General features: G+C 40.6%; 1 protein-coding gene across 1 annotated transcript in view; it reads left to right on the forward strand.

Moving 5' to 3' along the window:
* Positions 1-25,032, forward strand: part of Cntn6 (contactin 6) — a 161,409-nt gene that overhangs the window by 126,639 nt on the left and 9,738 nt on the right. Inside the window, exons 11-18 of the mRNA XM_027931907.3 lie at positions 9,720-9,895; positions 10,256-10,373; positions 10,959-11,117; positions 11,291-11,440; positions 14,839-14,909; positions 20,254-20,488; positions 20,603-20,718; positions 22,138-22,324. Coding sequence (XP_027787708.2) covers positions 9,720-9,895; positions 10,256-10,373; positions 10,959-11,117; positions 11,291-11,440; positions 14,839-14,909; positions 20,254-20,488; positions 20,603-20,718; positions 22,138-22,324 — 1,212 coding nt within the window. The remainder of the gene's footprint in view (positions 1-9,719; positions 9,896-10,255; positions 10,374-10,958; positions 11,118-11,290; positions 11,441-14,838; positions 14,910-20,253; positions 20,489-20,602; positions 20,719-22,137; positions 22,325-25,032) is intronic.

Raw genomic sequence — 25,032 nt, forward strand, 5'->3', positions numbered from 1 at the left:
GTGGGAGACGATAGACGTTGAGCGCCGTCTTCCACTTGCGTCCCCGATCGGAATCTCTCGCTCAGCAGTACCCACTCTGCTACTTCCTTCCCCAGGGCAGACGTTCCCTCACATCACACACACACACAAAAAAGTCAAGAGGCTTTCAAAAAGCAAAGTCTGATGAAGTCAGGCACACGGTGGTGCATTCCTCTCATCCCAGTGGCTCGGGAGGCTGAGGCTGGAGGATTGCAAGTTCAAAGGCAGCCTTGGCAAAATCAAGGTGTTAAGCAAATCTTTCCCTGTCTGTAATAGGGATGAGGATGTGGCTCAGTGGTCCAGTGCCCCTGAGTTCAATCTCTGATACCAAAAACAGAAGGCAAAGTCTGAATCACAAAATAAAGATGTACATATTTAAGATGGACCACACAATGTTCATATGCATATATACATATACATATATGTATATGTATAAGAAATTAACATCTTCGTCTCCTTATGTAGTTTCCTCTTTTGTATGTGTCTGTGGAATGAATAAATTTCCAGTGTACAGCGCAGTGTTATTAACCGCAGGCATCATATGGTCTCCTGTATCTCTGGACCGATTCATGTTATATAACTATCACTTGTGCGTTTTGACCCATACTTCCCAAACCCTCATCTCCTTATTCTTGGGAATCACCCAATTACTTTCTGTTTGTATGAACTTGATATTTTTTGTTTTGTTTTGTTTTTTTAGATTTCACACCTAATTCAATCCATGATTCATTTTTCTATTTATGTCTTATTTCCCATAATTTTCATCTGGGTTTACCTATTTTGTCACAAATGACTGCACTTCCTTTTATTAAGGCTGAACAACATTTCATGATAGATATATATATCCCACATTTTTTATCCATTCATAAATGATGGGCACTTAGGTTTCTTCTATATCTTGACTGTTATAAATAATGCAACAGTGAATGTGGGGAGTGTAGATAATCTTCCACACACTGATTTCACTTCTTTGGGGTCTATATCTACAATGAGGATTGCAGCATCATATGGAAATTCTATTTTTTTAAATTTCTGAGCCGCCATCTTGTTTTCCATAATGGCGATATCAGTTAATATTCCCACCAGCAGTGTACAAGGCTTCCCTTTTCTCCACAGCCTTGCCAACTCTTACCTTTTATCTTTTTGGTAATAGCCATCCTGATAGGTATGAGGTTTGATTTACAATCCCCTGGTGATTGGTGATGTTCAGTGTTGGGGTCATTGTTTTGTTTTCTTTTTGCAGTATTGGGGATCAAACCCAGGGCTTCATGTATGCCAGGCAAGTGCTGTATGTACCACTCAATCACATTCCCAGCCCTTACCTGGTGATGTCAGTCATCTTTACATACACCTGTTGGTCATCTTCTTTGGAAATGTAGACACTTTTAAATCTGTCCTAAAATAAATGCTTCTACCTCAGTTCTTAGAGTTAGAAGAAATACTGTCCTGATGTGAATCATATAGATAGGAGAAATAAATAGCAATTGGAAAAGGTTGGCTTATCACCGTGTTAACGTGTACCACAATTGGAGATTCTGAGGAATTAGGAAGAGGACCAAATCTCTAAAGTATTTATTTATAGCCTTCATAAGTTAAATAGTGAGAGAAAATATCAGAGAAGTTTTGTCACCTGTTTGAAGTACTATTTATATCCTAGTTTACTTTTTATCGGTATCTTAGCAACATTTCCTATAATGTCATAGAGTAACAAAGGCAGAACCTCTTTGTAAAGAGGAAGAAGAGTTTGATTATTTGTCACATGCATTTCTCCATCCTTTGAGAGCAGTTGACAACTTCTGAATCATTTTAACAGTTGTTATCTTGGAAATTGACACTAAAAGATTATGATTCACAGATGAAGATTTTAGCCAAGTTGAAGGTACCAAAGAAAAGCCAAATAAAGCTATGAGAAGAGTAGTATTGTGTGTATGGTCAGATGAGACCAGATACACGTTTGATTGCCATTCCCTGGTTTCCAAAAATGTACTTGGGAATTAAGAAATGGAACGAGTCTCTTGGCCACCAGTAGGACCAATTCCATTTGTGTTTAAAGAAACCGTGCTAAACGATTCTGACCTACGTTTTGATATGATTGGTTTTCATGTCTGGTGGAGTGATTGTAATTGAAGGTACATTCTGGAAAGATCATTAGTGACTAGGACAGTGTGAATTTGAATAAAGCTATTCATCAAAGACATCATATATTCTATTAAAGCTTTCCCTAGACTCCTTAAAAATAGGAGGACTTTATCAAGCTATTTTAATAAAATGACTTCTCTCCAATATAGATTGAAAATGGCAAATATTGAAATCTGTAATTTTATGATCTTTTTATCGTTTGCTGCTGTTTCGTTTTCTGAGACAGATCAGGTCTCACTGTGGGGCCCAGGCTGACCTCAAGATCATGATCCTCCTGCCTCAGCCTCCTGAATAGCCGGAGTTACAGTCTCGCACCACAGAGTGCAGCTAATGACCTCTTTATGAATGTCATTTATGTTTACAGTAATCGTCAAACAGGGGTCAGTCCTCCTCACTGTAGGAGCTGAGCAGAAGATAGTCTTCTATGTACTGTAGATAAATAATTACCCCAGACATTATTATTAATATTATTATTATTATTATTATTAATGAGTCTTAAAAACACACAAAATGAAGAATGTAGTACAAGGATCTCTCATGTCCTCACCAGCCCCTGCTGATAACAAAAACCTCATATCTAATATCTATACTAGATGTAACTCATTAACTCATAACTAACCTGACATCTAATCTGTAACCTTCTTTCCTTCCCCAACACTTATCCCAGTTATTTGCAGGACAATCGTATATATCAGAAGATTTCATCCATCCATATTTCAGAAAGTGTTTTTAAAATATTAGATGATGTGGCTGGGGTTATAGCTCAGCGGTAGAGCACTCACCTAGCACGTGTGAGGCTCTGGGTTTGATCTCAGCACCACATAAAGATAAATAAATATATTAGGCAATCTGAACATAAGAAAAACCAGTGGCTCGGGAGGCTGAGGCAGGAGGATCTCGAGTTCAAAGTCAGCCTCAGCAAAAGCAAGGCACTAAGCAACTCAGTGAGACCCTGTCTCTAGATAAAATACAAAATAGGGCTGGGGATGTGGCTCTGTGATCAAGTTCCCCTGAGTTTAATCCCCAGGATTCCCACCCACCAAAAAAAAAAAAAAAAAAGTTTCCATATTCTGCCAAATGTAGGAAACCTTGAATTGAGGTATTTGTTTAATCCAGGGATTCTTAGAGTTTTCTATATGCTAAAACATTCCATGAAACACTAAAAAAAGATGAAGTGCAGAACTCTATCTTTATTTTTAAAACTTCACAAAACAATAATATTATCATCCTGGCAATGAACTTTCTGCAGAAGCCACAGCTTCCTAGACTTTCTGACAATATGTTTAATTAGACCTTAGATTCCCTTCCATAGGAATTTCAGGTTCACATTTCAAAAAACCTAATGGGATGTGTCTCAAAGCGTGGTCCTCAGAGTACCTTCACCGAATCAGCAGGAGAAGCCTGTTGAAGTCTATAGGCTGGCGTCTCCCTGCAGGTCGGTGGAATCTCTAGTTCGGGTAGGAGCCAAGGAATTTGCATTTTAAATAACTTCTCCAGGAAATTCTCAGGCACACTGGAATTTTCAGACCACTGGTCCCAATTTTCTACCTAAGGTATATAAAATGGCCTGGGATGCAAGGGAGTAAGTATCCCTTCATTTCCTTTCATGAGAAAGCAGCTCCACCACATTTCACAAGTGACAGAGCTTTGCAGACGGATGCTGCTTCTGCTTCATCTGTGGCGATTTGGGCTCTAATGATCTCAGTCATCCATAAACACTGAGAAGTGTTTCGGTGTTAATAAGCCTCCAAGTTCCTTCCCCGATTCCACTGGAAAAAAAAAAAATTCACTCCTGGGAAAGGAGAAGGGGTGTGCACACACCCACGTGTCCTATTCTGTGGTGTGAGTGGTTTGAAGAAATCTCTCAGCTGCTTGGGATTCTGAAGAATTTAAGGTGTCAGCCAAAGACGAGTTCCTGGGCTCAAAAATCCTTGGTCTTGCCCTGAAGCAGCTTGGAAGACTTTGGATGCTTTTGTAGCCCAAGTTCCCCTCTCCTAGTCTCTGCAATGGTGGTGATTTTGTTCCTGTGGGCAATTGCTTTGCGTTCTGAGCTGGGGCTATGCAGGGTTACAGATGCTAACTATTCAAGTTAGCAATCAGGGACCTTATGGCCCCCTAGACAGCCACCTCCACAGCATTAGGGCAGGTCTGCATGTGGTTTGGGGAAAGGAACAGTCATTAAGAAAATTCTTGCCTGATGCACTGGTGTGCACCTGTGATCCCAGTAGCTCCGGAGGCTGAGGCAGGAGGATCTCAAGTTCAAAGCCAGCCTCAGCAAAAGCAAGGTGTTAAGCAACTCCATGAGACCCTGTCTCTAAATAAAATACAAAATAGGGCTGGGGAGATGGGGCTCAGTGGTCGAGTGCCCCTGAGTTCAATCTCCAGTACCAAAACAAAAGAGTCTTCTTGTGCAAGCATTGCTTTATCCACGGAGGATGCTCACGGAGGAAGGGAGGTCAAATAAACACACATTCCTTTTTCTGTGTATCACATCTGACTGCACAGAGGTATTTCTTTGTAGGTATATTCCATTTGTCACAGTGCAGATGCTGCAATGCCATTATACCACTGCTTGCTTCTTATTTCTCATACTCCTCATATCTTTTAGGAAATAGATTCCACTATCTTTTTGAAAAAATTTAATTGACAAATAATTGTATATATTCATAAAGCACAATATGATATTTTGATAACACATTTTCATTGTGGAATGATTAAAGCTAATTAACATATCCATCACATAGCAGGCTTATTATTCTTTTTGTAATGAAAACATGGAAAAATCTACTCATTGAGCGATTTGGAAATATACAGTACATTATTATTAACTATTGTCACCCTGCTGTGCCATAGATGTCAGAAACTTATTCCTCCTGTCTAACTGAAACTTTTTACTCTGTGAGCAATGTCTGCCCATTCCCCCCACTCGTGCCCACCCACCTTTGCTTAAACATATTCTACTCTGCTTTCTTCTTCTATGTCAGAGAATATTTCTTTCTCATTCCAGGCATTGAACCCAGGGGCGCTCCAACACTGAGCCACATCCCCAGCCCTTTTTATTTTTTTTTATTTACAGACAGGGTCTCATTAAGTTGCTTAGGGCCAGCTGAGGCTGGTTTTGAACTTGCAATCCTCCTGCCTCAGCCTCCTGAGCTGCTGGGATTCCAGGCGTGAACCACTGTGCCTAGAAAGAGACTCTTTCTTATCATGGCATTCAGGGTGATGAACAGGTAACTCACTCTTACAGGGACCCTTGCTCAGGAATGCCCCATGCTTATTTTAAAGTTCTGCTGTTATGGCTTTGACATTCTTAGTTATTTTGTCTCTGAGCCTGCTTTTCATGTAGTTTAGTGGGACGGTGGAGCACACGCATGCACTGGTGGTGCTGTGAGTAAGTGGTTACAGTTCGATGGCAGCAACCCACGCACACCCCAGCCCAGTCAGGCCTGAGGACCCACAGGTAGCATTCATGCAAGCTGTGGGTGCCCTGTGCAGGTGTGTGCATGTGTGCATAGCTGCCGTCTGGGTCCTGCAGCCTGCCGGGCGTGAGCACATCAGGTCCTGAGCCCATAGGGGTGGAGGCGATATGGGCATCAAGAACTGGAGTGGATATCAGCAAAGCCTGTGGGGTAAGGAGGGACTCAGTCAGCCCCAGGGTCCAGGGTGGGAGGAGGCCAGCCTGCCCATGCCAGAGCTAGCCCTGTGGCATTCACAGAAATGCTAACGCTCAGCCTGAGAACCAGGGCAGTGACTGTTGGGGTCAAGAAGTAGGCTTTGTTAGTAAATTATCACAGACTATTTTTTTCCCCACTTGAATATGGACACTACCATAAAGCATATCCCAGAGTGACTCAGATTCTTTAAAGAATTTAAAATCTAGGGTTTAGAACATTTCTGCAACATTGCAAAGCTAATATTCACGGGGTTAGGAATAAAAATTTAATTTGAAGATTATTCCATTTAAGGACAAAACCCTATTTTTATATGAAGCTCCAGGGGAGCCAGTTATTAATGAGTTTTTCATTATAATTGAAGATACTGCAATGGAATGAATAACTGGCATCGTGAGTTAGACCCAGATCATGAAAGTTCACTTATGGTTTCTTAAAGAAACTCCTCCAAAGTTACAGAAAATGCCATACAAAAAATAAAAGTTTTTTTTTTTTTTTTTTTTTTTTGTATACATGTACATTAACAATTCAATTCAGGCTTACACAAAATGGATTTTATAGTGAAAGAAATAGGGTTTAATCTTTTTTAGAAAATTGATTCCAAGCCAGGTATGGTGATACATGCCTGTAATCCGAGTGATTTGAGAGGCTGAGGAAGGAGAATTGTAGATTTGAGGCCAGCCTCAGCAACTTAGTCCCTAAGTAGTTTAAGGAGATCCTGTCTCAAAATAGAAAATAAAGGGAGTTGGGGACATGGCACAGTGGTTAAGTGCCCCCATGGGTTCAATCCCTTGTACCCCACCAAAAAAATTTGTTCCATGAGAACAATCAGCTCTAGATGTTCTAAAATTTATACTTTAAAGTAATTTTTTCAGAAACTTATATTAACAGCTGAATGTGGTGGCACATGCCTGTAATCCCAGCAGCTCAGGAGGCTGAGGTAGGAGGATGTGAAGCTCAAAGACAGCCTCAGCAAGTTAGTGAGGCCCTAAGCAACTTAAAAAGACCCTGCCTCAGAATAAAAAACCAAAAGATCTGGAGATGTGGCTCAGTGCTTAAGCACCACTGGGCTCAATCTCCAGTACCTAAAGAAAAAAAACAAAAAAGAATTTAGACTCATATTGCAGTCTAAAGAAAACTCTGAATGGTTTCAAAAAGACAAATTGGCAGAAAGATCCTTTGCAAAATGAAAACTTAACAAAAAGTATTTATGACCTTGCCTTTGCCAAGAGTCACTAATGTCACTTCCCATTTTTATCCACGGAAAAGGTAGCTGCTAAAAATTTAAATTTTGATGTTCTAAACGTGAGTTTTCAGAAAACCAAGCAAGACCATCTTATCAAATTCTAATGCCACTGTATCTTATTCTTGAATTTTTAGTCATTATTTCATTATTACTGTACTACCAACAAGCTTTGTTTTTAAGACGTAATTTGTCACTGTGTGGGTGTGGGTGTCATAGATGGGAGGAGTGGCTTTCATTTTTAATGTTTCAAAAATTACATTATTGTACCATCTCAAATGTTTAATCATATTCAATGAGGCAACTTATTCTCCTACACACATAAATAAGATATTAATTATTTTTTTAAGACACTACAAAAGGAAAAAGTTTTCCCTAGTCTTATAAGATTTTCTTAAAATATTAGATATCGTTTACTCTGATTTGGTGGGAGAGATGGGGAGGAGGCTTGGAATTAACAATGAACATGGTACATAAAACTGTTCTTGAAACCCCTCCCTAGAGAAGATTAGAAGAAAAAAAGTGCATGAATCTAATAAAAGAAGAAAAATATTTCTTGAAAATTAAAGCTTGAAGACAGATTGAAACCAAATGAGGAATTTTCTTCATTGTGTTCTGAAGTAGAATGCACGCTTCTCTTTCCCATGACTCTTTTATCAATACGTCCCTTAAAACCCTAGATTGTGACAGTCTGCTTTCCACTTCTAAGTCTGGACGAAGAACGCTTGGGAAGTTTTTAAACATTTGAATACTAATGCGACCCTCTGTTGTAAAATACACGGACACCCTGTCTTTGTTGGCTGTTGCTGTGACGCAAGAGTGTTTCATAAAGAAAGGAAGCCGATTTCTTACAGTTCTGGAGATTTGGTAGGCTCTGTCGCTTTGGGTCCAAGGTGAAGCAGAACATCATGGCAGAGGAGACTAGCTTAGGATACAGCAACCAGAAGGAGACAGAGCTCTGTTCCTCAGGGACAAGACATAAACCCCAAAGGCACAACCTCAATGACACACATCCTCTAGCCACACCCTACCTGCCGACAGGTACCACCTAGTTAATTCACATCAGTGGATTAAACCACCAATTATTGTATCTCTCCTAATGTAATGATCTCACCCCTGAAATGTTCTTGCATTGTTTCCCACGTGAGCTTTGAAGGGGCACCTCATATCCAAACCATAACCATTATCATTGTGAGTTTCTTTTTGTTTAATGTATTTGCTCTTTTTACATATACTTAATAATATACTGTATTTTGACATATGATACATACATGTGTTGGTACATGACGTGGCACCACACTGGTCGTACATTCATATCTGAACATAGGAAGGTGATGTCCACTTCGTTCTACCGTCTTTCCTGTTCCCATCCCTTTAATCCAATGAACTTCTATTCCCTCCCTTAGTGTGAGTCAGTATCCCCATACAGGGAGTACATTTGACCTCTGGTTCTGTGGGATTGGCTTATTTCATTGTGAGTTTCTTTTAATCAAAAAAAAAAAAAAATACAGGACTCTTGTCTACAACCAGAGCACTTTCGGAATTGTCCTTGGAAATATTAGTCAGTGAAATGCTGTTGCCTGTGACAAGGGGTTGACATTGAGACTGTCATCTCCAGTGGGAAGGTTTTTATGATGGATGCAAAATTCTATTATTGCAAATTCCGGATTAAAGAAGGAAAATGTGGGTGTTTTTTTTTTCATGTTTAGCTTAAATAGAAAATTATGATCAGAAGTATGTCAGAAATAGAAAAAATACGTTGCTTTCATACTTTTAAATAAACGCATATGATTATCACACTCTACATGAACTATGGTGGTTATAACCTTAGGGACACAGTTGGTCTGATGGGGTCTGAAGGTAACAGAGACTCTTTAGGGTTATAACCACTGTGCAAATTGCAAGGTTATGACTGAAATTTTAGAATAAAAATTTAAAAGAGCATGGTACACTCTATACCTATGGAACACTGGCTTTGGAGGTCTGTAGTTTTCTGTAAAGTGTTTTCATATGAGGTATGAATAAAATGATACCTTTCATTATAAGTCATAAGCTATATAAATACAGAATATTTGAAAAAAAAACACTGAATGTGGTTGAACTTCGGGTGACTTTAAATGATTGCATATGATTCAAAAATATGTTTAGCCAGGCACAGTGGAACATGTCTGTAGTCCAAGAATCTCGGGAGGCTGAGGCAGAAGGATTGCAAGTTTTGCAAGTTCAAAGCCAGCCTCAGCAACTTAGCAAGGCCTTGTCTCAAAACTAAAAATAAAATAAGGGGAGGTTAGGAATGTGGTTCAGGGGCTAAGCACCCCTGGGTTCAATACTTGGTACCAAAAAAAATAAAATAAATCTTTTTTTAAAAATCATATATAGGGGCTGGGATTGTGGCTCAGTGATAGAGTGCTTGTCTAGCACATGCAAGGCCCTGGGTTTGATCCTCAGCACCACATAAAAATAAAACAAAGGTATTGTGTCTAACTGCTTCTAAAAAATAAATATTTAAAAATAATTTTTAAAAATCATATATATACCTGCATATATATATATATATATATATATATATATATATATATATATATATATATATCTTACCCAGAGGTTGGCATTTTATTGGCTTTTCTTAATTCTTCTTCTCTCAATAGAGAGGACTGTCATTACGGTCCCCCCTTCCACAATGGATGTCACCGTGGGAGAGAGTATCGTCCTCCCCTGCCAGGTGTCCCATGACCTCTCCATGGACGTGGTGTTCCTGTGGTCTTTCAATGGTGATGTCATCGACTTAAAGAAAGGAGTGACTCACTTTGAAAGGATCGGAGGAGTAAGTGTGTGCCATGGCTGGGAGCTTAATAACAGGAATCAAGACCCTCCCGTGAATCACCGTCACTCATAATCATTCTCCCCATATTATCTGTGCGGATAATCACTGTTCATGAAGCCGCATCTGTTTTTGTTTTGTTGTGTTTTGTTTTATGGGTCTCATAGAAATACTTGGTTCCTAGATGCAATTATAATAAAGGGGATCGTCAAAGGCATCAAAGATAGAAACTACAATAATCCTAATGTCTTCAGATTTCAGAGCAGCCTTATATTTAATATTTATCCAGCTCTATAAAATAACAAGACTTGCTGTGCATGATGATACCCTTATTCATTTTTTTTTCTCTCTTTCTACCTACAGGAATCCGTCGGGGATTTGATGATACGGAATATTCAGTTGAGCCATTCAGGAAAATACCTCTGCACGGTGCAGACGACTCTCGAACGTCTGTCGGCTGTGGCCGATGTCATTGTTCGAGGTGAGCATTCATTTGATTGGCTTTTGTCTGTTTATGATAAATGATCAGGCTTGACCAGTGTTGCTAGTGCCATAATCTTAGACTTTGCATATTAAGAAACCATTCTTGTCAGAGAAAAGTCCACCTGCATCTGTAGTTATCCTTTCTACCTGCTTTTCCTTGCATTCATCTTTGAGAGGAGAATTTAAAAGAGGCTCTTCTCAGTTTTTGCTTGCTATACAGTCTCCCCCGGTGTCTAGCATTTTCTAATCTCTGGAGGGAGCATTTCCACACGGATGCTTTACTGTGTAAGCTGAGTTAATAGGACTTAATCTCCAATTATGTGCTGCACACACACGTGATTGTCAATATTTTATTTTCTAAGCGTAACAGGTAGAAATAGACCGTCCTTATCAATCACAGCATTTAAAAATCTCCAATACAGGGATGGGGTGGTGGCTCCTCACCTGGCATGTGTGAGGCACTGGGTTCGATTCTCAGCACCGCATATAAATAAATGAATAAAATAAAGGCCCATCAACATCTAAAAAAATATATTTAAAAAATAATTCGCTAATACAGTCATCATAAAATATCTTTCTCAAGGTCCTCCAGGTCCCCCAGAGGATGTGAGAGTAGAACACATTTCTAGTACCACCTCCCAGCTAAGGTGGACACCAGGCCCGGATAATAACAGTCCCATTCAAATATTCACAATTCAGACGCGGACACCTTTTTCTGTGGGTTGGCAAGCTGTTGCTACAGGTAAGTGACACAGGTGCTTTTATGTTCTAACAACCACCAAAAGCAAAGACTTTTAAATTTATTAACGTAAACAAATGTAATTTTACAGCTTTTTAAATTTAATAATCATTTCACATGATCATTTGTTTTTGGCTAGTGCCAATCCATCGCCGTAAGTGTCCCTTTGTTTTTAGTCCCTGAAATTCTCAACGGTCAGACACACAATGCCACCGTGGTTGGTTTGAGTCCCTGGGTGGAGTATGAATTTCGGGTTGTCGCCGGGAACAGCATTGGCATCGGAGAGCCGAGTAAGCCATCGGAATTGTTGAGAACCAAGGCGTCAGGTAAGGAATCAATGTCTCTGAAAAGTGCAGAAATAGAAAAAAAAAATTAAGAAGTATTTTTATGGGTCTTGTAGGACGTGGCAGTGAGCAAGGGATGCTCATTTTTATTTACATTTTTATCTGTACCAGGCAAGGTGTACTTCCTTGAACAGTGGGTCGAATTAAAGATGGTGACCCCTTAGCAAGACTATCAGAATAAGAGCATCTCAGAAGCCATCTGTGCGTCTTATCCATTTTCTAGCAAAAAAATCTAATAGAGATTCTGCAGGTCGGTAGATGCCAACCAGTGACTGCTTGTTTCGTTGAGATGTGGTAGCCAAGAATTCCAAGAGTCTCTGGTGCAGGTAGCCATACATATTCATCTGTTTCTCAACTCTGACCTACTTACAGCGACATTGGACAAGAGCATGCATCCCTGCCCACGCAAATGAGGTAAACCCTCAACTGATTTAACAGAAGCTCTAATTAAGCACCAACTGGTACACTGAACAGCAGAACGTAGGTGGAACTGGCCTTGGAATCAGTCTTCTTGAGGTTTTCTCAATAGATCCTCTTTGTTAGGCTCAAACTTCCGCATCCAGGGTGACAGCATATCAACTTGTTCTGGTAGCTCGTAAAGTTGATCTTCTTGTCCAGTCCTACAAAAAAAGGGTCACGTCACTGTGGCTGGCTTGGTTGAACTAGCATGAGCTCATTTCAAAAGACATGCATAGTTATAATTCAATTTCTAAACTGAAGGTAATGTGTGTGTGTGTGTGTGTGTGAGTGTGTGTGGCTAGGGATCAACCCAAGCACTTCATACATGCTAGGCAAGTACTCTACCAACTGAGCTGCCTCCCCGGGGCCTAATGTCATATTTCCATCAGAGGATTGGCTCTAGAAAAAAATATGATTTGCAGCAATAACATCTAATTAAATCATGCAGCAGGTGTAGGGCTGAGAAGAAGTTCCTTCCCTTCACAGGAGAGGAAGATGAGGATCAGGATGTTAGCTGGTTGTTTGGGCAGAGTTTGGATTAGGAGGAACAGCTGTGAACACAGCATTCTCCAAATAACAGTGAGCCTCAACTTAGATGAGCAAGAGGTTAGCCAGAGAAAGGGTGTAAACCAAGAAATGTCCAAGCCTGACATCAGAATCTCTAGGTGTGGACTGATGACTCTGGATATTAGCTTTGGTTTCTGGTTGGTTGTTTACAGCTGATATAATAATAATAATAATAATAATTATTATTATTATTATTATTAATTTGGGTATCTTTGGCAAAGTTGACCCAAACTATGGAGTTTCTAGCGTACAATCTGTGTACCACCTTGTACTGACCATGAACGCTGTCCTCCACAGTGAGCTGTGCTATTATCCTGATTTCCCCCAAGTTTACGAATCCTGCTGAAGTTCCCCTTCCTCTCTCCTATCCTCTCCTCTCCCCCATCCTCACAGACCCAATTTCTTCTCAATATGGTTTTCAGCCTTATTGTAGTTAATCTGAAAATTAAATAAAGAATGGAACTTTATGTTTCACAGTAAACTGGAAACTTTAGAGAGAGCGAACCCCAAGTCTCTTTTCCAACAATTTGCTGTACACACCTCAATGAGGCAAAGGCCCTGAAATAATGTCCCTGTAACCTGCCAAGCACTGTCAACCCAGTGGCCGGGTAGAATCTATCCTGATTGATGGAAATTTTGACCAAAGGTATTAAAAAGATTAAGAAAATAGGTCAAGGTTCAAATGATTTGGGGTTTTTTTTTCCCTAATATTTTTGTTAGTGCATTATAGTTGTACAGAATAGCGGGGCTCATTTTGATCCATCCGTAAATGCCTATTAACATAGTTTGTTCCAATTCAATCCCCAGTACTTTCCTGTTCCCTCCTTCTACTCTATTGATCTTCCTTCTATCCATTGATTTATTTTTAATGGGCATATTATAGTCATATATAAAATTGGAACAAAATCATGATATATTTCTGCATGCACATAGCATCGTTGGGCCAACTTCCTTCCCATTTCTTCCCCCCTTTTACTGTACTGATCTCCTTCTATTTTAAGGAAGATCCCCTATTTCATTCCCTTTTTTTTAATCCCTAGTTTCTGCATATTAGAGAAAGCATCTGTAGGTTCTAGTGATCTTCTTCATAAAATTAGAAGGAAACAAAAAACCAAGGGTAAATTTGAAGAGGAAAATGCGTGTTGGGCAGATGCTGTTTTGTAAAAGAACAGATTATCTTCTGGCTGTGTTGCGGACAGAGATAAGCATGTGTATGAAATGCAAGGAAATGAAATACTAGATTTCCTGAAATGGTCTGTGCACGGTGGGGAAAAGTTGCCGTGAGCAGAGAAGCCTGGCCTCTTTTAACCCCAGCAAGCCGGTTGGTCCCCAGCCCTACCCAGATGGCTTCTAACCCCACCTTGCAATATCGGTCACAATGGCCAGACGTAATTTCACATCGTTCACGCACCACATAACTAGCAGACCTGAAAGCATACTCAGCAGCGTTATCACTATCCAAGGTACAGGATACCTTTGTCCTTTTCTCAAGAAAAATAGTGCTTTTTTTTTTTTTTTTTTTTAACAGTTCCACACCTACAAAGCCTCACCTGATCATGCACTGCATTATACATGACACAATAGCAATGGTCAATTTTGCAATTTGCCTGGAAACTTTATTTATTACACTCATCCTCAGAAGGGTATAGCTGAAGGGCACTGTTTTGTATGATTCATCAGAATTATTGGTTTCTGAGTATTCCACGGGGGATACAGGGATGCTCCTCAGAGTCACCTTCTTTACATGAGAAAATTCTGACTCTAAAAGGGACAAGCCCCTCTTACTCTTTCCTGAGAGTTGTGAGATTCAAACACAAGGTGATAAAATAAAAACTCATTCATTTACATATTTTTTTAAGAATTTCATTTTTAAAAGTTAAGATACCCTGATGGCAAATAAGGAGAGAAAAAAAATTTCTTTTTAGTTTGTTTATTGACAAAAATAATTAATTAATATACTGCCACGGTAACTTGTTTACAGCCCAACTATATAATTAGGTACTAAATCAGCGGTATCTCTGATACCATCTGAATGGAACATCATTTTGCCAATTAGTAGATGATGCATAATAATGTCAAATGCAAGACGTTACTCGATTTTTAATTAATTTTGGAGCCGGGGTGCTCATGCATCAAACACAACTGTGTCCTCTCTCCTCTTAGAAATTTTGGATCTGTGTAAACATAATTTATGTTCATTAAAAATGCAAGACTCTCTCTCTCCCAGTGTGCCTGGGTGGGATTTTTGAAAGGTGAAACCCAGAAACGAATTTTTCTTCCTGATGAAGATGTGCTTTAATAATTGCTACCCCCCCCCAACCCCCACCCCAACCGTTTCTCTTGATTTCTTTCAGTACCTGTTGTGGCCCCGGTAAGCGTCAGCGGAGGTGGAGGAAGCCGATCCGAACTCGTCATTACGTGGGAGGTAATTTTATGTCCAACTAAGTTATTTTGAAGGAAAAAAGATTTAGCCAGGCAGGAAGAACACTGAAGGAAAAAAAAAAAACAAAACAACACAAAAAGATTTATTGGATCACTCTTGCGAATATATGAAAATACATGGGATAAAAATACACTGTTCTGATGATGAATGACTTAGGGGTGGTATTAGGAAATTCTAACTCGTACTAAGGGGTGAGAGGATGAGTAACTCAGCACAGTTTTCTCCCCAGTATAAGAAAAACAACTTCAATATCTAGGGAGCATTGGTTGGTAGCCTTTTCTTTAGGACCAGTTCTGGTTGAGCTGGATTATTATTAGAATTATTATTATTATTAATTATTACTAGATTACTATTATTATTATTAGAACTATTCTAATGTGAGGGAGGTGAACCCCTTAGCCAACAGGCCGAGGATGGTTGTTGCTCTAACATTGCTTTTTGTATCCTGTGGACTTGTTCTTTGCAGCATCCAGATGAATATTTAGGCCCGTGGAATACCTTTTCTGCTCACTGTGTTTAATATCATATTGACTTGACTTGTACGGATGGCAAATTTGGTTCTGGCCTTTTATCTTTAGACTTTCTGCCAGTCTCTCATTTCTAGCGTCTCAGGACTGTCTTGGCCCCTGATGCTGTAGCAGGAGAGGGAAAGGAGAGTCCGTTCTTAGCTCTCCTCCATTTTCTCTGCCAATTTCCCATTCCTCATTATTTTACTCAGCTTCTTCATGACTGTGACCAAAAGACCTCACAAGAACAAGGAGAAAAGAAAAGGCTGATGTGGGGCTCCTTGGTTTCAGAAGTCTAGAGACAGCTGGCTCCATTGCCCTGGGCCCAAGTGATGCAGGACAACATGGCGGAAGGTGGAGGCCAAGGAAGGCTGCTCAGGACATGGCAACAGAGAAGCAGGAAGAGCTCAGCTCCCCGAGGACAAAATATAAACCCTGAAGGCACGCCCCCCAGTGACCTACCTCCTCCAGCCGCACCCCACCTGACTAGTTACCATTATTTAATTCATATCATTGGATTAATCTGCTGGCTAGGTTCCAACTCTCATAACCCAATCATTTCACCACTAAGCCTTCTTGCATCGTCTCACACAAGAGCTTTCCTGGGACACTTCATATCTAAGCCATAGCACTCATTCACTGTGCTATCCCTGGATTCTCCATGGTTCTAGAGGGTCGGAGTGGGAGGAAAGGAAAGGGGTAGAATAGGTGCTAGGTGCTAGGTGCTAATGGTTGATCCCTTTGTAATTTGGCCGTGGCAAATATAAAACATAGCAAATGGCCAGAAGACAGTGTTTTACAGGGCACTGTGGGCTGTGACTGTGTTTGGGGTGGGACGTTGTTCCCTTGGAGAGCTCCCACGGAGGACCCCCAGTCATCATTCCTTAGTACAGATCCAAATGGCTGCTGAAGGCATTTCCTAGTTTCTGGATTCTGGTGGTTTGTGCCCAGAATCTTGATGTTGTAGGTGATCTTTGGGGACAGAGTCCCTTTCAAGGCTGCTCATGGACAATCCCTCTTTGAGGATTCCAACTATACACTTGAGAGCAAGCACGTTTGCTCCACGTCGGGTGGAAGGTCTGTGCATGCCGGAGCTTTGCTCTCTCACTCTGCCACCAGTAAGCTTTGCAGATCTCTCTCCATTTTAGAAGTTACTCGGGCATTTAAGAGTATGGACAAGCGGGGAGCCCGATGGCAAGGTCCTCTGAACCTTCTTGCATTGTCTCACACGTGGGCTTTGGGGGGACACCTCATATCCAACCCATATCACAGAGCCCTTGCAGGTGAGGAAACTAAAGCTACTACTGGACAGAGAAGCATTTGAACCCAGTGCTCCCTCTTCTTGCTTTTTTAGTTTGTCATGAGTTAGAAAATGAACTGTCCCCCATGCACTTTGATGGCTCAGGGTGGGCAAGAGTCCTTGTGTATCTGCCCTATTGTTCTTGACCCTCTGGACATATTTTCCACAAATTAATTAACCTTCCCATGAGTCTACCAAGAGAATCGCTTCGGCAAAGGCCACATAGTATTTTCATTATAGTGGGCAAGTTTTGCTGGTTTCACACCTTATTTTCTCTCCCCGGTGGTCAGAAATTCCTTAAGGTCGATAGCTAATTATGTTATAGTCTATATATGGGGTGGGACGCTCACGAATTCTGTGCATGTTATTCCTTTCTGAGGAATCAGCAATTGCTATATTCCACAAGTTGGATATCATGTCTGGTTGCTGGACACAGATCAAAATAAATAAAGGCAAAATGGACATTTGCACGTGTTCATGCTGTATGCTCCCAAACACTTCTAAGTTGGAGGGGCTCGTGGTGAATGTGACCTAGAAAACATGAGCATAGATTAACTCTGTAGGATAAAATAGGAGGTGGACATTCATAATGAGAGTGGACACTTTTTCTTATGTAAAGGGTCAGAGAGTGAAATTAGTCAACCTGTGGGCCACAAGATCCTTCTCTAGCTTTTTTCTGGGCTGTTGTAGCTCAGCAGCAGCCACCGGCCACATGTAAATGAACATGGGTGGCTGTGTTCCTGAAACCTTTATTTTCAGAACCAGGCTGAGCCCCAGATTTGGCTAGAAGGCGTGGAGGTTGCTGAGCCTTGGCTTCTAACTGTAGATTGAGTTCTTACGACGCTGTGGTTGCAAACTAAATCATTAGTCTTTATCTATCCGCAATGGATTTCACTCCCTCTAGAAATTTTCATTCTACTGACCCCTTTCTCTGTTTAAAGGAGGAAACTCTCATTTTTGCTTTCTTGAAACAGCTATGCACATTTCTTCATCCTCTGACTCTCTGTCCATATGAAAAAAAAAGAAAGAAACAAAGAAAAGAAAAAACTTAAAAGAAGTCTCTTTGGTTCCCGTTCAACTGAACCTGCAAGAAAGTCCTTGTAGTCAATTGACACATGCAGCTCTCCATGAATTCTGAGTCAGCATTCTGATGACATCTGAGCTCAGAGAAGCCTCCCCGACAAGTCTAATATTCCAGCAAGTTTCTAAAATTCTCACAAATCTCTTCCTGTCACCAACTATTTGGGTTTTGTTTTGGGGGGGGGGGGGGGGTTGGTGGTGGTAGGGTGAACCGGGGATTGAACTCAAGAGCACTTGACCACCGAGCCACATCCCCAGCCCTATTCTGTATTTTATTTAGAGACAGGGTCTCACTGAGTTGCTTAGTGCCTTGTTTTTGCTGAGGCTGGCTTTGAACTCGCCATCCTCCAGCCTCAGCCTCCTGAGCCACTGGGATGACTGGCATGGGCCTAGTTTCACCAACTGCTTTAATGCTGGTCTCCTTGTCAAAAAGAAGAGACACACTGATAGAAGGACCCAGCATCCTTGTTACATTTCTGAAGCTGTATCTTCCTTGTTCTGTTCACTTTCTGTATCTCTAAGGCTGTTGCGCATGGCAGGAAACAGAGAATCACTCAGGTCATCTTGGTTAATGGGGATTTAGTTTAAAGCTACATGGAAAGAGTAACGAGGACAGGGAAATGTCGGTGCAACCTAGCAGCCTGGTCAAAGGCAGAGCTGCAACTTTGTTCATCTCTGTTCTGAGCACAGGAGTCCTGTCCAGAACCACCTGTTCTTGTGAACAATCTCTGGCTTTAGTAATCCTCACCTGTGCCTCAGTTCTTCCCAATTCCACTGCTTCCAATTTTACACCTGGCTACTAGTTCAGTCCTCTCTCCTCTGTGTCTAATTGAGAGCTTCTTTTACTTAGCTTCTAGGTGCACCAGTGCCCTTGCTACCGACCACCTTCTGCATATTGCCTGCCCTGTGATTGCCCACCACCCAGTCCTCCTACTTCAGATGCAAACTCTCTAAGTGACAGAAGTTGTTTCTATTGGTTACTATCATGCCCAAAGATTTCTTTTTTTTTTTTTCTTTTGGTGGGATGGATCCCAGAGATGGAAACCAGAGCACTTAACCATAGAACCACATCCCTAGACCTATTTTATTTTATTTTATTATTTTGAGATGGGGTTTTGCTAAGTTGCTTAGAACGTTGCTAAGTTAGTGGAGGCTGGCCTCAAACTTGTAATCCTTCTGCCTCCGACTCCAGAGCATCTGGGATTACAGGCATGTGCCACCTCTCCTAGTCTAGAGCACAGAGATTTTTGCACTAGAACAACACACAGATGCTGAGCAAGATGGTCCCTTTGTTCTGGTGCTGTAGCTGGGTCATCAGACGTGGTGTAACTCTGGGGGATACTGCAACTGTGTAGTAAATGAACTCCAACGGATAAGGAGGGTCTCAGAAATGTCATTGTGAACTTGAGGGACTCAGGTTATGATGCCCTGTTAGGTGTGCATTTTTAGTTTACCAAAATATCAAGGAAGCATCAGAAAAGCATTTCCTTTGGAAAAACACAACAAAGTTTTGATTTTTTTAAAACATTGATTTTTTTAAAACATTTTTTTTTTTACTTGTCAATGGACCTTTATTTTATTTATTTACCTGTGGTGCTGAGAATCGAACCCAGTGACTCACACATGCTAGGCAAGTGCTGTACCAGGAGCCACAACCCCAACCCAAAGTCATCGGTTTTTAAATACAAGTTTCTTATAACCAGGTGGATACTCGTCCAGAATCAAGCCCCAAATTCATTTTTCCTTTGCTTCATTCTATGTGATTACTTATCGTTTTTCTTATTTACAGAGTTCTGGGGAAATGGGTACTTATTTATATTTTGTGATTTGAATAATTTCAGGCTTTGGAATATATTTTATAGAATTTGATCTCTGTGGAGATTATCACATATTTGCTTATGTCAGGAAAAACACACAGTGCTTCACTACAAATGAAGATATGGGTTTTAAAGATACTAGGAGATTCTTTATGCTTTCTTGTGAGAAATGTTCTGTCTTAAAGGGTATGCTATTGTAACATAATTTCATCACCCACATCTTACAAGATTTTCTTGTGAAATGAAAGCATATAGACTTTTAAACAGTTACTAAGTGAATTCTGTGCTGAGTTTAGAATTATGTTTTAGTTTTTAATCTCGAAACCATGTATCTTTTAGACCACATATGATAGTCATTCATGAACGGTTAAGGAACTAGATATAAATGTATAGGATTTGTTTTTTATTTTTAACGTTTCAACTATTGCTCTAAAAACCTTTCTTTGGGATCATTTTCCTATTGGCATTCCAAGTAAGAGTATTTTTTTTCAGTACGTCACTAAACAGGGCCAAGACCTATGTTCATTTCTATAAAAGAAATGCCGAATGACCACTAAATATTGTAATAGCTCATTACCGTACTTTGGCCCCTTGCTGAGCTGATTGATCACATTCTGACCAAGTCCATTCCAGAAGAGCTGCAAAACGGAGAAGGGTTTGGATACATCGTCATGTTCCGGCCCGTGGGCTCGACCACCTGGACCAAGGAGAGAGTAGCCTTTGTGGAATCCTCCAAGTTCATCTACCGCAACGACAGCATCACGCCCCTGTCTCCCTTTGAAGTCAAAGTGGGGGTCTATAATAACGAAGGAGAGGGCTCCCTGAGCACCGTGTCCATCATCTACTCCGGGGAAGACGGTGAGTTGACCTTAGTTCTGGGTTGGCTCCGCTTGAGAACTGATGTGCATGTGGCATTGGTTTTCTGGAAGGCCCCTCTGCTAACGGATGGCTCTGTCTTTGTCTGGATGGTAGAACCTCAGCTGGCCCCAAAGGGAACTTCCGTCCAGAGTTTCTCTGCTTCTGAAGTGGAGGTGTCATGGAACGCTATTGCCTGGAACAGGAACACAGGACGAGTGCTAGGCTACGAGGTAATCTAGGTGCACTTTCCGCTTCCTCTAAAGGCACCAGTCCATGCACAGCATCCCCGAACCCCTGACCTAGGTTGTACTGTATGTCTGTATTGGTCAGCTTTTCATCGCTGTAACCAAATACCTGAGATAATCGGCTTAAAAAGAAGACTATTTTGGCTCATGGTTTTGGTGGATTAAGGTTATGATTGTTTGGCCAGTTGCTTTGGGGTCTGTGGCAAGGGACCTCTTCACTATGGGAGCATGTGGCCAAGGAACTGCTCACCTCCAGGAAGCCAGGAAGCAACGAGAGACACAGGAAGGCACTAGGGTCCCAATATCTTTTTGAAGGATGCGACCGCAATGATCTAACTTCCTCCCACTAGGCCCCACCTCTTAGAGGTTCCATGCCCCCAGGTAGTGCCATGGACCTTCAATCAGGGGCCTTGGGAGGGACTTCAGATCTAAACTATAGCAATGTCTAAAGATAAAGAATGAATGAAGGGAAGAAAATCTTTCCAAGTGATCATAAGCAGAAAATTAACAAGTGATAGGCATTTCAAAGGGCACACAGTTTCAGTTAAATAAGATGAGTAAGTTCTAGAAACCTGATATACAGCATTGCACCTGTCATCAATATTAACTTGTTAAAATTTAAGAGGCACGTCCATGTTAAGGGTCATTTTCCTTTTAACATGAACCTTCTGATCCAAACAAGAGGTTAAGTTAAACTCACTTGGTAGTATCCTTCCATTCCATGTCTAGAGTGCCACACCTCTTATCTGAACCCTATTTATTTCTCAAAGCTCATCTCTAGGACTGTTCTTTGATCCATGTTGTCTTTCTCCAAATTCTTATAGTTTTTTTTTTTTTCCCCTGTTTCACATCTTTGGAAAACATCCCATGGTTTCATTCCACATAGCTATTCTAATCTCCTAACTAGGCTGTAAGGGCTTAGAAATAGGTATTTACCCTTTATTCTCTTTTTTTAAATTTTTTTATTGTGTCTAAAAGCATGAAAAGGGATCAGTATAAGTTCAATTATTAACTACCCTATGATCCAAAGAACTCTGGTGTTAATGGCAGTAGCAGAACATCATTGCTAGTGTCTTTGATTGACGCATGAAATTTGTTTTGCTCAGATTTGTTATGTACTCTTTGTTGAAGCCGATAACCTTCACACAAGGTTGGAAATTTAGGAAAGCCCGGGTTCTCTAATTTTTATTAAGAATATGTATTCACATAGAGTATCTTTTATTTCATCTTTTATTTTTTTTATTTATGTATTAGACTTCAGTAATTTGGTTGTTTTGCCATATTCGTCGGTGAATGTGGGAATTGGGAATCATTTTTGTCTCTGACACTGTCTCTCTCCAAATGCCTGTAGTCCATGGTTGTTGGAGAGCCGTGAATGGCTTATTCTTTTCTTTGAATAACCAGATCTTATACTGGACGGACGACTCCAAGGAATCCATGGTTGGTAGGACCCGGGTCAGTGGAAATGTCACCACCAAAAACATCACGGGACTGAAAGCCAACACCATCTACTTTGCTTCTGTGAGAGCTTATAACACGGCGGGGACAGGTCCCTCAAGCCCCCCGGTCAACGTCACCACCAAAAAGTCCCGTAAGTATCCAACCCCCCCCTTGGGAAAATGAGACTGGTCAGTGACTGGAAGCCCTTTCCTACCCTGGGTCCATTTCATAAGTAATAAATGGACCTTACTGCTGGGTTCCTGTGGTGACCGCATTTGTACCTTTAATGTCAATAACTGTTGAAACCTTCTGGGGACAACCCAGAGAAACTCTTGGGATCTTTCTGGAATTCCCGAGGATGGAGAGCTGTCAGTATTTAAAGACAGAAGAGGGTTATGCTGAAGAGTGGTGACATCAGTTTGCATTTCCCCAAATGAGTTAAAAAACTAACCTCTCATCCCAGAAATGCTGAGACTCTCTCCGAGTCTCAGTAGCACCTGTTAAATGGAGAAAAATTAGCATTGATGGCCTCCTAGAGTGTTGTCCAAGGTTGAAAGTGAAAATTATTAACAAGCACTTTGCACGTTAGTAAATGATGAGTAAATATTTTTTTCCTTATTTTTGCTTTGTTTTATTTATCATTTGAGTCTTACAGTGAACCCTGTTGGATATCTAAATCTTTCCTCCGAGGATATCTGTCACTGTACTTTACTTGGATGCCCCTGAAATTTAAGGATGAACTCTTCTGCTGACTCTCACCCATCTCCCTTTCGTAATCACCCTGCCATCTGTCACATAGTTGGGGCCACTAAATCTGAGATGATCACTGATTACTACAGTTGCCCTTGCCCTCTGCCTGAGTTCAGTGATGAACACATATTCTACAATGTGGAGCACAGTGAAAAATTGGGAATGGTCTGATCAAATAGGAGTAAATCATAGCTATAATGTGAATATTTTGTAATTTTATATGTTTAAATATCCCTCATACACAGTAGATGGGCATACATTACCCGTATTTTGACTATTGATCTGATAACTGAGATGGCTACCAAATGACTAACGGGTGAGTAGTCTATACAGCTTGGATACGCTGGACAAAGGGATGACTCATGTCCTGGGTTGGATGGAGCAGGACAGCGGGAGATCTCGTCACAATACAACAGCTTGCAATTTAAATTTTATAGATTATTTAGTTTTTTAATATTCCATTTAATATTTTCAGTCTATCATTAAGCATGGATTAACTGAAACTATGAAAAGTAAAACTGTGGATGAGGGGAGGACTTCTGTAGTTGTTGAATTTTAAGAAAGACTAAGACATAAATTCAATGCTACCAACAAAATGCCAAACTCTCACTTGCCTATGAATGCTGTGTTGTTACTACTCTTGGGTTTTGGGGAAGACGGTTGAGAAGAGTTTGAAAATCACGTGATATTAAGGGTTTTTTTCCCATTATGCTTAGACTCACTATGGTCAAAAATAACCTGGAAATCATCTTAGTTAATAGACCCTTGGTTAGACAGATGACCCAGTGATGGCCCAGTCAGTACCAGAGCTGTACCAATTCAGGGACCTGTACTAATACTGGGTACATCACTGATGCTCATCGTATGACAGGAAGTGACAAGGCATTCCATTTTTTTCTGCTTTAATTTTCTTATCTGTTCATGAGAAATTTTTCTGTCCTCACTACCTTCCTAAATTATCAGTGGAGTACAAACAAGGCGCTAACAACGAGAAGACCATCGGAAATACCAAGTGCTTAGGAACCATCAAGAGGGAGACAAACAGAACTCTCAGGCGTCAGTCATTTCTAGGAAGTAGTACGTGTGGACTACAAGTTCCTAGACCAGTGCTGCACCAATCTACTCAGCTGGAGAGCTGTCCTCTGACGGATGCCCATAGATGGAACAGCTAGAGATGGAGCTCTGTTCTGCCCCCGTCTTGCTCTACCTGCACTAAACTGATGTAGTCATTGACAGACACCTGTATTAGGATAAGTTTCTGTGTTTGTTCTGAAGTCATCCAGAATTCAGCTATTCTGCAGCTAGGAATGGAAATCTCCAAGCAATCAGTGGTTTTCAGATTGCCCAGACATTCAGTTCTAGCTGATGGAGTGGCGCCAACGTCACAAAAATTCTGGGTGGAATTCAGTTTCTATCTCAAGCAAAATCAAAGGTGATTAGGAACATGTAGGAATGGTATTTTTTTTCTTGTTTTTTTTTTTTTTTTTTTGTTTTAAAAAGCATAGATTTGTATTGTGAAAAGCTCACAGACAATTCAGTGCAGTCATGGAGCCCCGGACTGAGGTCGATTTATTATAGACATCATCCCGTTGGTTGATCAGCTTAAGGTGGTTGAGACCTGGACAGTGAACGAAGCATGTATTTCAGAATGAGATTGCTGTGTGTGTCCAGATACACAAATACGTATGCATTTCTGAGATATGTCATGATATATGACATGCAAAAGATAAATACAAAACCTCAGTTAGAACTTTTCTTCTGTGACCTGCATTTGCTATTTGATTGCCCATGCAGCCTAACATCAATGTGCATTAGTTTGTGCTAGTCTATGTCTTCTAAAGAAGAAAATTTTCTTTTTAACATCAAGTTTATTCGGCAGAACAACTTGGATGGATTTGATGGAAATTTGGATCAAATGCCAAGAAAACAACTGGTGGTTCCATCTAATAGCACATAATCACTTCATAAAAATGTTGGAGATATATATCTTTTGGAAATGGTTTCATGAACCAAGAATGACATCACCCCAAAATGGAGTGGTTGTGTATATCTGCTAAGGGAAGAATTGAAATGAGAATCAGAAAGATTTAAGTGAAGACCTCTGTGTTC

Source organism: Marmota flaviventris, chromosome 20, assembly GCF_047511675.1.
Source record: "Marmota flaviventris isolate mMarFla1 chromosome 20, mMarFla1.hap1, whole genome shotgun sequence".
NCBI classification, from domain to species: Eukaryota; Metazoa; Chordata; class Mammalia; order Rodentia; family Sciuridae; genus Marmota; species Marmota flaviventris.